At 35.4% G+C, this 13,124-nt stretch overlaps 1 protein-coding gene across 4 annotated transcripts in view; it reads left to right on the top strand.

Moving 5' to 3' along the window:
- Window positions 1-11,675, top strand: part of LOC143256672 (uncharacterized) — a 108,159-nt gene extending 96,484 nt beyond the window's left edge. For all 4 annotated transcript variants that reach the window (XM_076514181.1, XM_076514180.1, XM_076514178.1 and 1 more), the window contains exons 4-8: window positions 2,312-2,578; window positions 5,970-6,095; window positions 6,923-7,252; window positions 9,806-9,959; window positions 11,406-11,675. In XM_076514181.1, coding sequence (XP_076370296.1) covers window positions 2,312-2,578; window positions 5,970-6,095; window positions 6,923-7,252; window positions 9,806-9,921 — 839 coding nt within the window. In that variant the 3' untranslated portion in view covers window positions 9,922-9,959; window positions 11,406-11,675. The remainder of the gene's footprint in view (window positions 1-2,311; window positions 2,579-5,969; window positions 6,096-6,922; window positions 7,253-9,805; window positions 9,960-11,405) is intronic.
- The last annotated feature ends 1,449 nt before the right edge of the window (window positions 11,676-13,124 follow it).

Raw genomic sequence — 13,124 nt, 5'->3', positions numbered from 1 at the left:
CAACTCCATATCTTTTATATTGGTTATAATAGTATTTAATATTAATGTCGTAACTTCAACTCCATATCTTTTATATTGGTTATAATAGTATTTAATATTAATGCCGTAACTTCAACTCCATATCTTTATATTGGTTATAATAGTATTTAATATTAATGCCGTAACTTCAACTCCATATCTTTTACATTGGTTATAACAGTATTCAATATTAATGGCGTAACTTCAACTCCATATCTTTTATATTGGTTATAATAGTATTTAATATTAATGCCGTAACTTCAACTCCATATCTTTTATATTGGTTATAATAGTATTTAATATTAATGCCGTAACTTCAACTCCATATCTTTTACATTGGTTATAACAGTATTCAATATTAATGCCGTAACTTCAACTCCATATCTTTTATATTGGTTATAATAGTATTTAATATTAATGCCGTAACTTCAACTCCATATCTTTTACATTGGTTATAACAGTATTCAATATTAATGCCGTAACTTCAACTCCATATCTTTTATATTGGTTATACTAGTATTTAATATTAATGCCGTAACTTCAACTCCATATCTTTTATATTGGTTATAACAGTATTTAATATTAATGCCGTAACTTCAACTCCATATCTTTTATATTGGTTATAACAGTATTTAATATTAATGCCGTAACTTCAACTCCATATCTTTTATATTGGTTATAACAGTATTCAATATTAATGCCGTAACTTCAACTCCATATCTTTTATATTGGTTATAATAGTATTTAATATTAATGCCGTAACTTCAACTCCATATCTTTTATATTGGTTATAACAGTATTTAATATTAATGCCGTAACTTCAACTCCATATCTTTTATATTGGTTATAACAGTATTTAATATTAATGCCGTAACTTCAACTCCATATCTTTTATATTGGTTATAACAGTATTCAATATTAATGCCGTAACTTCAACTCCATATCTTTTATATTGGTTATAATAGTATTTAATATTAATGCCGTAACTTCAACTCCATATCTTTTATATTGGTTATAACAGTATTTAATATTAATGCCGTAACTTCAACTCCATATCTTTTATATTGGTTATAATAGTATCTAATATTAATGCCGTAACTTCAACTCCATATCTTTTATATTGGTTATAACAGTATTTAATATTAATGCCGTAACTTCAACTCCATATCTTTTATATTGGTTATAATAGTATCTAATATTAATGCCGTAACTTCAACTCCATATCTTTTATATTGGTTATAATAGTATTTAATATTAATGCCGTAACTTCAACTCCATATCTTTTATATTGGTTATAATAGTATTTAATATTAATGCCGTAACTTCAACTCCGTATCTTTTATATTGGTTATAAGAGAACAACGGTGTTAAGCTCATAGTAGTTTTTTAACATTGAAATTTTCTTTATTCTATCCATTACAGTGTTTCTTGGAAGGTTAATTTAAAATAGTATTTAAACAATACTCTGTCTGCTGTATCCATGGCCAGCGACGTATTTCTCTGAGTATCAGAACTCTTCAGGGCGGCTGAGATACAAAAACCCAGTTGTGGACCAAACGCTAGCTGCGTAATCCAGTTGTAAGAGTAACAATTTTCACAGCACGAACGCTTTTGCTTGACAGAGCGTTATTATAATTAATTATATCAGATTTTGATAAAATAAGAGGAATATTGAAGGACTTCTTCATTTTAACTGGTTTTGTCACAAATTTTGGGTCTATTGTTTGGCCTGGCATAGCTTGGTCGTTAAAGCTCTCGACTTGTAATCTGAGGGTCGCAGGTTCGTCACACCGAACATTCTCGACCTTTCAGCTGTGGGTGTGTTATAATGTGACGGTCAATCCCACTATTCGTTGGTAAAAGAGTAGCCCAAGAGATGGAGGTGGGTGGTGATGACTAGCTGCCTTCCCACTGCTAAATTATGGACGGCTAGCGCAAATAGCCCTCGTGTAGCTTTGCGCGAAATTAAAAAAAAACAAACATAAAAACCTTAGGCCTGTTGGTATCAAATTCTTCGTATCGTTTGTATATCATATTCGACGATGTTTAAAATAGTTTGTTCGACAGGGTATTGTTTAAAAGTAGATATCGCAGTGAACGGATCACAACGTTTTTGAATTACTTTATGTGTTGCTTAAAGCCTCCTTTGGCAGCGTATGTACCTTTGGTATGTTGCAGTTATTTGGGCCTGAGTACTTATTAATTATAAGATGTTAATGTCAACATAAAGTTTGTATATATTATCAGTTGAATCAGTGACTGAGACAATTTGTTTTACCTTGGTATTTTACAGAGAGATTCACATGTGGAAACGTTACGTCGAAGAATGAAACCGTGTTTGTAAATCCCAGTTATCCTTTTAATAGTGAAAACGGAACAGACACATGTCAAGTAACCGTGGGAAATCCAAATGGTGTGTGCCAGTTACGACTGGATTTCTTGGAGTTTAGTTTGGGTCAGCCCGATGATAATGGTCAGTGCACAAGTGACTCGTTTATGGTGAGGTCAATGGTGGGTGAAACGCTCCCCATCCTGTGTGGAGAAAACGGCGGTCAACACAGTAAGTAGTTTGTTATGTGGTGACAAGTGTCTAGAATAATATTACTACTAATCTACACGACTTTCAATTTAATTATTAATTAATCAAGAACCGTTAACACTAAAAAAATACCCGGCATGGCTAGGTGGGTTAAGGCGATCGACTCGTAATCAAGGTCGCGGGTTAGAATGCCAGTCGCACCAAACATGGTCGCCCCTTTCAGCCGTGGGGGCGTTATAATGTGACGGTCAATCCCACTATTCGTAGGTAAAAGAGTAGCCCAAGAGTTGGCGGTGGGTGGTGATGACTAGCTGCCTTCCCTCTTACACTGCTAAATTAGGGAAGGCTAGCGCAGATAGCCCTCGTGCAGCTTAGTGGTTGTATATTCTAAGGTTAAAAAAAGGAAAGAGTGAATCTTTTCCACTTAACTAAAAGACGATAATCACATGGAAGAAAAGACTGAAAAGGAAGAAATGGAAACTGGTTCAGCGTTTCAATCTGTTTACAGTTTAAACATTATTTTCGATACTTTGATAAGGTTAACAACCCGTGGTCCCCTGTGTGTCAGCTTACAGACTTACAACTCTATATCCCAGAGCTCTACTTCCTACCGTGGATAGAGCACTGATAACATAAATTGTGCATTTCTACTAAAACAACCAATCTGTGCTCAAGCACCATAAATTACAAAAATATTAAGTTCCTATTTTCATGTCTAGAGAAAAATAATTGTTATTAATATCTGATGAGAGCCAGTTACCTATTTAAATAAAAAAGTTATAATAATAAACTGGGTATAGTGTATTAAATATACTCTTTTTATAAGATTAGAAGGTATCGCTTCATCAGTAGGGTACCCTCATTTTTAATTGTATTATCAACTTAGACCTGACCTAATAACAGCTCACGAGAAAATTTGGGTTAATCCTAAATCCATATAATCTGCTAAATGCGAAGTAATATCCACTGACATCTCGTAATTTATACGAAATAAACCAAATAAAATCCAATGAAAAATCTCTCCATTCACCACAGAATCCCGTGGGATTAAGTGTTTTTATTCACTCAGTGTCGCTGTTACTTTCTCGACCAAAGTTTTCTTTGAAACACTAGATAATCACGACAATCTAGTGAGATACAGTACCATGGTAGGCCGTGGGGGCGTTATAAAGTGACGGTAAATTACACTATTAGTTGGTAAAAGAGCAGCCCAAGCAGGCCGTGGGTGATGATGACTAGCTACCTTCACTCTAGTCTTACACTGCTAAATTAGGTACGGCTAGCACAGGTAATACTAGTGTAGCTTTGCGTGAAATTCAAAACAATTTTATTCTCACTGAAATTCATATGCTGCCATCTAACGACCATAAATAAAAATATTATTTATGAAACCTGTGAATAATATATGCTAACAAACTGTTCTCACTGTTAAGTAGTAGTTTTCCTTTCCTATTCTCTCCCCACAAAAATACGTGTAGGAGAATAACATAATAATATTACTATTGTACAAACTGTGAAACACTCGATAATGGTAAATAGGCGCTCAAGTAAGGCTAAACTCAACTTTAGTAATTCTTTTTAAGTGTCAGAGTGTAACAGATCGAATGCAGTGACCATCTTTATCTCGGTCCATCCCCACGTATTAAACATTACCGTGTTTAGTAATAAACTGTTCCCAAGTGCTCTTAAAATGCTTTTCTGTTGTACCAAAGCCATCGTGAGAACTTCGCTCATTTTTGGCTAGTGCAGGAAAAGAAACACAGAGAGACAAATACATTGGATTTTTAGCTAGTGTCCAGTTGTCCACTTTAGCAACACTTTTCTATGATATTAGGAGTCACACAAGCTGTGAAACACTCGATAATGAAAGTTAGGTACTTTCTGGTTGACTTTGTTTTTAAATATCGGTCACACTGATCAGTTGTTTGAAATCAATAGATAGAAAGATGTTAGTGTTATTTGTTTATTAATTATTATATTGCTAAGTAGTTGGCAGTATGTTTTCAATTTGCTGTTAAACACAAAAGTGTGCAATGGGCAATCTCCACTGTATCCATTGCAGTAATCAAACATCGAATTATAGTGTTATAAGCCATCAATATTACTGCTTAACTACAGGATGGAAAGAAGGTAGTCACATAATTTATAACTTTCCGTATATGCTGTATAATTAGAAAAAACCAACTGATAAGGTAATGACTACTGTTAGAAAACTGATAAGGTAATGACTACTGTTAGAGAGCTGATAAGGTAATGACTACTGTTAGAAAGCTGATAAGGTAATGACTATTGTTAGAGAGCTGATAAAGTAATGACTACTGTTAGAGAGCTGATAAGGTAATGACTACTGTTAGAGAGCTGATAAAGTAATGACAACTGTTAGAGAGCTGATAAGGTAATGACTACTGTTAGAGAGCTGATAAGGTAATGACTACTGTTAGAGAGCTGATAAGGTAATGACTACTGTTAGAGAGCTGATAAAGTAATGACTACTGTTAGAGAGCTGATAAGGTAATGACTACTGTTAGAGAGCTGATAAAGTAATGACTACTGTTAGAGAGCTGATAAAGTAATGACTACTGTTAGAGAGCTGATAAGGTAATGACTACTGTTAGTGAGCTGATAAGGTAATGACTACTGTTAGTGAGCTGATAAAGTAATGACTACTGTTAGAGAGCTGATAAGGTAATGACTACTGTTAGAGAGCTGATAAAGTAATGACTACTGTTAGAGAGCTGATAAGGTAATGACTACTGTTAGAGAGCTGATAAAGTAATGACTACTGTTAGAGAGCTGATAAGGTAATGACTACTGTTAGAGAGCTGATAAAGTAATGACTACTGTTAGAGAGCTGATAAGGTAATGACTACTGTTAGAGAGCTGATAAGGTAATGACTACTGTTAGAGAGCTGATAAGGTAATGACTACTGTTAGAGAGCTGATAAGGTAATGACTACTGTTAGAGAGCTGATAAAGTAATGACTACTGTTAGAGAGCTGATAAGGTAATGACTACTGTTAGAGAGCTGATAAGGTAATGACTACTGTTAGAGAGCTGATAAAGTAATGACTATTGTTAGAGAGCTGATAAAGTAATGACTACTGTTAGAGAGCTGATAAAGTAATGACTACTGTTAGAGAGCTGATAAAGTAATGACTACTGTTAGAGAGCTGATAAGGTAATGACTATTGTTAGAGAGCTGATAAGGTAATGACTACTGTTAGAGAGCTGATAAAGTAATGACTACTGTTAGAGAGCTGATAAAGTAATGACTACTGTTAGAGAGCTGATAAGGTAATGACTACTGTTAGAGAGCTGATAAAGTAATGACTACTGTTAGAGAGCTGATAAAGTAATGTTCAGTGTTAGTACATTTCCAGGCTCTACTGATAATTTCTTATTTCCCATCCAGTGTATGTCGATTTGGGAAGTAGCTCCACCAATCCCGTGGTGCTCAGTGTGGTTAGTAACAGCTATAAAACGACTCGTAGATGGCAAATAAAAATCACCATGGTTAAGTGTAATAGTTTAGACATGGGTAAGTTCATACTGGTTTTAAACTTATTGTAAATAATGTTTAACTTGTTGTGTAATTAACTAAATGTTGTGTTAATACAATGCAGTTTTGTTCTTGTTTTTTACACCAAAACAAACATTTAAAATTACGATTGTTTGTTTGCAAATAACTTGTCAAATAAGCAATGAAATACACGGACCTCAGAAACAACAACACTGTAGAAAAATGGTAATATTGATTGGTTTGTATATATTCCACATGTTTATGTATCAACAACCTACCAATGCTTCATATGAACTTTATATGATACGTTATTATCGTAGATTTGCCAATTTTAACACAAAAAATACAAGAAAGTTCCTCCTAATGTAAAAATACAAAATAAAATCTGATTTACTTCAATATGACTTCACTTGATAGAACATCAGAATAATTGCGCTCCCATAATCCTCTGTATGTCTTCTGATTTCTCGATCTCATAGATTTGATCTAAATAATCCCACGCTTTGATGTACGTAGACCAACTCGTGTAGTTGATCACTTATCAAGCAAACAAGCAGCTGATGACCAACATGTTATGTTTTGCTTGCACAATAATAAGCAGGATTTTTAAACTACCAATATATTCTAACATCAGAAGTACACGCATAAAGCTCAAAATCTAGATATTATGTTAGGTGTTGTATACAGAGCAGATGGACAGTGCTGTGAACGTTAAAAAAGCAAACAAACACGACGCTCGTAACAACAGAAAAAGAAAATAATTAAAGATGTCGTTGAGGATGAGATGTTAGATTCTTAAATATTAGCTTCATCTTGTGCTGACACGTTGATCTGTTGAACGTTAGCGCCCTCTGGTTGTCTTCAGTATCACCGGAAGCCTAGTGAGTTCGTCCGTAGTTTCAACTGGGGACCAAAGAGAGAGAACCATGTCCGTTACCTTAGTAACTTGAGGTACACAGTCTGCACTCGAATGGAGGAAAACTTCTGTTCCATCAAGTGGACAACCGAAACCCCAGAGTCTTTCTCCTGGGGCATGCCTGCAAGTCGTGGCAGCCAAGGGAGAGACTGCAACGACGACGACTTTATTGGAATTTCCCAAGGATCACCTGATGGATTAGTCATTGGAGAGGACAGGTTTTGTGGAACAAAACTTCTTCAGGACAATGTCATCATATGTGAGTAAAAGAACTAATATGAATATATTCTTCTTTCAATGAGCGTTTTCTATTTTTTACATTTTATTGGCAAGAATATAAACCATCTCACGTGGTTGCTTTGAATATCACAAAACATTGTACAAAAATAAAACTCCAGTGGATAACGGAATAGAAAATGAATACGCTGATGGTTCGATAATATTTAAGTTAATATATCGTAGTACTTTAAAATAACAAGTTTTAGATACTTTTTTCAGTGCAACCTTCTACCGTCGTAAACAAATTTAGGAAGTAGGTGTCTTCTTCCAGCAGTTGTGCTCCACGTGTCATTAGAATTCCTGTTCTAATGTCTTAACATTCTCTTTTCAAGGGGAAATGTGTTACTTTGTATCACTTACTAGAAAGTGTGTGACGGTCAATCCCACTATTCTTTGGTAAAAGGGTAGCCCAAGAGTTGGCGGTGGGTGGTGATGAGTAGCTGCCTACTCTCTGGACTTACACTGCTAAATTAGGGACAGCTAGCGCAGATAGCCTTCGTGTAGTTTTGCGCGTAATAAGAAAAAAAAACTTTAGTTATTCACCGGTTTCAATTCTGTTAAAACTAGAGCATCGTTTGATATTCAACAGACTATTATCATCACTTCGGTTAGCAGTGGTTACCAACATAGAAATCAACTAGGCCTAACTAATCATTCTAAACTACTGTTGTTCAGATTATAACGGTTTTCTTAGTTGCTAGAAACAAACATCTGACAATGAAAGTAAAGTGAAAAATTCAGCTACTTCAAAATTTTGTGAAAACACTCTTTACTCCAGAACCCCATTTTTCTGTTGCGACAGTGAAATATCGCAGTATACACTCTTGCTCAAAAAGGTTGGTACATGTTCGAAGAATGTGATTTTGGGTCATTTATATAATTTTAAAACTAAATTCATTTTGTGTATTGCCCTTAAACGTTCAAGTTGTATTTCTCTACTACGTTATCTGAGTTCACTTTGAATCTGTTTAACCCCTGAACATCTAAGTGTTCTGAGTCTTGTCCCAAACGCAGTGTCTGTGGTGAGGTATAAAACCAGATATTTTGGTGTTACTTTTGAACCCTACCTGTTGACGACGCGGTTTTAACTCTGTAAATATTATAGGCATTATGCCAGGTTCTACTGACGTAGGTTTGAGAAATCAGATGGTTGTCTACGACAATGCTGGATTAAAACAAAGCGATATTACAAGACGACTAGGTGTATCCAGGCAGACCGTCAACAGAGTTGTCAGAACTGCAACAGGAAGTGTGAGTCCCAGCAGACCCACGGGCCGTCCACGTGCCATTACAGCACGCGATGATCGACGGATCCTCACCATTGCTCGCCGAAAACGTACGATGTCCTCCAGGTCGATTGCTTCTGAGTTACGTGTGCAACAATTGATCTGGATTTCACGCCAGACGGTTTATCGATGGTTGGTGCAAGCTGGATACAGAGCAAGACGGATGGTCAAGAAATCCAAAATGACAGCTAGACATTGCAATAACAGGCTGCAGTGAACTCAGGGATACCGTAATCTGACGATCGCACATTGGAATCATGTAGTTTTTGTTGACGAATCCAGATTTCTGCTCTCTCCCACTGATGGACCGATACGAGCGCGCAGGCTTCCTGGAGAACAGCTGAATGATGAAAATGTTCAACCAACGTCGCAGGAGGTGGAAGTTCATTGCACGTCTGGGGTGCTTTCTATTCTGCAGCTGTTAGCCTGTTGGTCGTTCTGGATCAAAACGCCACTGGTGCTGCGTATCAGGATATCCTGGATTGCCACTTACTGTCACTTGTCCATGGTTTTTATCCGGGACAATTTCCGGCTGCAGCAGGACAATGCACCGGCTTATAATGCTCGCAATATGCAAGATTTCTTGTAACAACCACCTGTAAGCCCAGATACCAATTCGATAGTGCATCTCTGGGATGAACTTGGCCGTGCAGTCAGGAATAGAAACGATCCCCCTACAACCCTACAGCAGTTACACCAAGCACTGACTAAAGAGTGGAACAGAATTCCAAATCAAAGACTCGTAAACGTTAGTTAAGAGTATGCCACGCCGTTTAGCGGACATCATTGCAGCACGTGGGAGCCACACACGTTATTGATGTAGATATAATTGTTGCACGTTTACCGAACGTTTCAGATTGATACTAAATATTTTCACAAAATGACGGTCTTACTTGTTTTGACTTAGAAGTTGAGAGAAAAAGTCCATTTCTGGTGGTACAGATCTTAAGTTGTGCAGAAATTTCCATTAAAAAAAAGGACATAATCATGAAATATTACACGAATGTTCATGTTATAAACATACTTACCAATAATTACCAAAGGAAAGACATTGCACATATAAAAAACACAAAAAAAACAACAAATAAGATACAAAAAAGCTCAAAATATCACATGCAACAACCTTTCTGAGCAAGAGTGTACGATAATAATTTATCAAGAGATATCATGATACTAACCACATATATCCTACAGTATGAATATCCTTATTGTTATTGTTTTTAGTGACTTTTTGTTTTCTTTTTCAGCTCACGCAAAGCCCTTTTTTCTGAGTGTTGTGAGCAATAAAAACTCGACCCTCAATCGGAAACATTCGCAGTATGGATTTTCGTTGCGTTATACTCAGCTTCCGTGTATGATTTAACGTAACAACACGAAACTTCGAGAAACTCTTCAGATCAGGTTGGTTATCTTTCAGTTTTTATCTGACTTTGTTAGAGTTTATATGTTGTTTTTTTCTTATTGTAAAGCTACGTGGGGCTATCTGCTGAGTCTACCGAGGGGAATCGAACCCCTGATTTTAGCATTGTAAATCCGTAGGCTTGCCGCTGTACCAGCGGAAGGACCTTTGTAAATGACAACGTAGTGTACGATATTATAATTTAACATATAAGTTGATGACTCAAGGTGCCATTGAAATTGTTTGATATAAATTCTTTAATATACACCGTTTAGAGAACTACATGGATAAAGGAAACTTTTTAGCCGTTTATTTATGAAACATAAATATCAAATTATGGATTCGTTTACGTATCGGAAAAAAAACGGCATATTCCATAATGTTGTTTTGTTTATTTAAAATCAAGCACAAAGCTACACAGTGGGCTGTCGGTGCTCTACCCCATAAACCCAGTTTCTAGTTTTGTAAGTCCACAAAAATACCACTGTGCCACTGGAGGATATAGCATAACATTCAGTGATTTCATGTTTTTGCCTATTAATATACCTTTTAAAAAATGACCAAAACTATGTATTGAAGTAAATCATTTCCTAATTAAATGGTACTTATGATATTTGTGCTTATATATATATATATTTTTTTTTGTATTATAAGGGATCCTGTAAGAGTAAAATTCATCACTCAATAAACATTTTGATAAATAAAAATGTTTTAAATGTTGATGTAGCCAGTAATTCTAGGGTTAGGTAAATTAGACGAACTGATTGAAAACATACTTCATGCGATAAACAGGAAAGCTAAGTGCTTAATGAATAATTTATGTTGCAAATTAATTAATTAGTACCTGCTTAAATGATGAACATCCAATGGAAAGTTTAAAGTTAATTTAGTGTTAGCAATATATAAATTAGATTGTAATATTTTCATTTGTAGTTTGTTAATATTTATTTATTTATTACTCAACACTATAGATGTAATACATATGTATATTAGGCCTGGTATGGCCAAGTGTGTTAAGGCGTTCGACTCGTAATCCGAGGGTCTCGGGTTCGCATCCCCGTCGCGCCAAACATGCTCTCCCTTTCAGCCGTGGGGGCGTTACAACGTGACGATCAATCCCACTATTCGTTGGTAAAAAAGTAGTCCAAGAGTTGGCGGTGGGTGGTGATGACTAGTTGCCTTCCCTTTATTCTTACACTGCAAAATTAGGGACGGCTAGCGCAGATAACCCTCGAGTAGCTTTGCGCGAAATTCAAAAAAGAAATATATACATTTATATATTTTTTAAATTATAAAAAAAATCATTTTATCTTAGGTTTTAAAATGTCTTAATTATGTTGCTTTAACGTTTGTATTTTAAAAATCCAGTATTAAAATTATAGTTAAATCGCGTAACTATATAAAGTAATTGTAATATTAATAATAATTCGTTTCTAATTTTTTTGCAGATTGATGAAACAGTAAGGTCACTGTCATTTGTTTTAGTGGAATCTCCGGAAATTTGACGTCACAGAAAACAGGATTTCATTGTTGAAGTTATACATTATTTATTTTTGTAACAATAAGTTATTTATAATTAGGAATGTTTTTGTGCTGTGTTGTAAAAATCATACATATTTTCCATAATTTCAAAGTGAAATAAAAAAGGATAATCATTAACTTTTGTTGTCATGTCGGATGAGTAAACCTGGTAAATCAATTGTTAATAATAATAACAATAGCTGATAACATAAGTTGGAACTTATAGATTTACATGTATATTACCACTGCATTTTTTGTTTTAGTACAAGCGTGTAATAAACTGACAACCAGTTAGAAAGGTACTTTTATTGTCATATTAATATTGAAATAACTTAGCCACTATCTTTTTCTAGTCTTTCGCTGTAGGCCTGGCATGGCCTTGTAGGTTGAGGCGTTCGACTCGTAATCTGAGGATCGCGGGTTCGAATCCTGGTCGCACTCAATATGCTCGCCGTTTCAGCCGTGGGGACGTTATAATATGACGGTCAATCAGACTATTCGTTGGTAAAAGAGTGGCCCAGGAGTTGACGGTGGGTGGTGATGACTAACTGTTTTCCCTCTAGTCTTACACTACTAAATTAGGGACGGCTAGCACAGATAGCCCTTGAGGAGTTTTGCGCGAAATTCAAAACAAACAAATAGTTGGGCTGACTGTCACATTATAGCGTCCCCACAGCTGAAAGGGCGAGCATGTTTGATGTGAGGGGAATTCGAACCTGCGTCCCTCATTTTGCGAGACGAGCGCCCTAACCACCCGGCCATGTCGGTTCACCATTCGCTTGTAAAGAGCTCTAACACGTGCGCTTTTTCACCGACTTGGAAAAGCCAAATTACAGAGATAACATCACGAGCAGAACGTAGATGACTTGTACTGGAAGCAAAGTTGTTTAACGAAAACGTATTTTTTTTGCTTAAAGTGTTATTTCGTTGGCATTCAAATAATTTCACTAAACTAACAACAGAAACGGAAAACTACAGGTGTAATATTTGAAGACTAAATAATATAGTTTCTTATCGGAAAAACTGTGAACGAAATTAATAATTAATCTGGTCATCAGTAACACTAATTAAGTATATTTTTCTAACTTATAAAGATTAGAATGCATTGTTCAGTCAGTTGGATACCTTTGCTGTTAACCGTATTTTCGGCCATAAACCCAGTAACATCTCTCGAACGTGAAAAGTTTATAAAACTTAGTATCGTCCTAAGTGTCCCCCGCTAGTACAGAGGTAAGTCTACGGATTTACAACGCTAAAATCAGATTTTCGATTCACCTCGGTGGTCTTGCTATGAGAAAACATGCACTCGTCCTAAGTACAAATTATAAGATTACAATACAAATCAGCCTTTATAATGAAAGTTTAGTGACAAATCAAATCAGTATAAAATAAACTTAATTATATTTGGAATAGTAATTAGTATACTAATATTGTTGATGAAATAAACAATAAATAAACAAAATGACATAACTTAGATAGGAAACCTCTAAACATTAGTTACAACCTTAAACCGTAGTCGTTCATGTATGTTTTGTGGAACTATTTAACTTGTTAAACGCAACAATTAATACAGGATAGTAAAACAAAGGTAACATTTAACCACACTATAGCAAAAACAAAAGTAGGTGATTTATCTTGTTAGAAAT

The sequence above is a fragment of the Tachypleus tridentatus genome, chromosome 7 (assembly GCF_004210375.1).
Source record: "Tachypleus tridentatus isolate NWPU-2018 chromosome 7, ASM421037v1, whole genome shotgun sequence".
NCBI classification, from domain to species: domain Eukaryota; kingdom Metazoa; phylum Arthropoda; class Merostomata; order Xiphosura; family Limulidae; genus Tachypleus; species Tachypleus tridentatus.
This window is presented reverse-complemented; position numbering and strand designations above follow the sequence as displayed.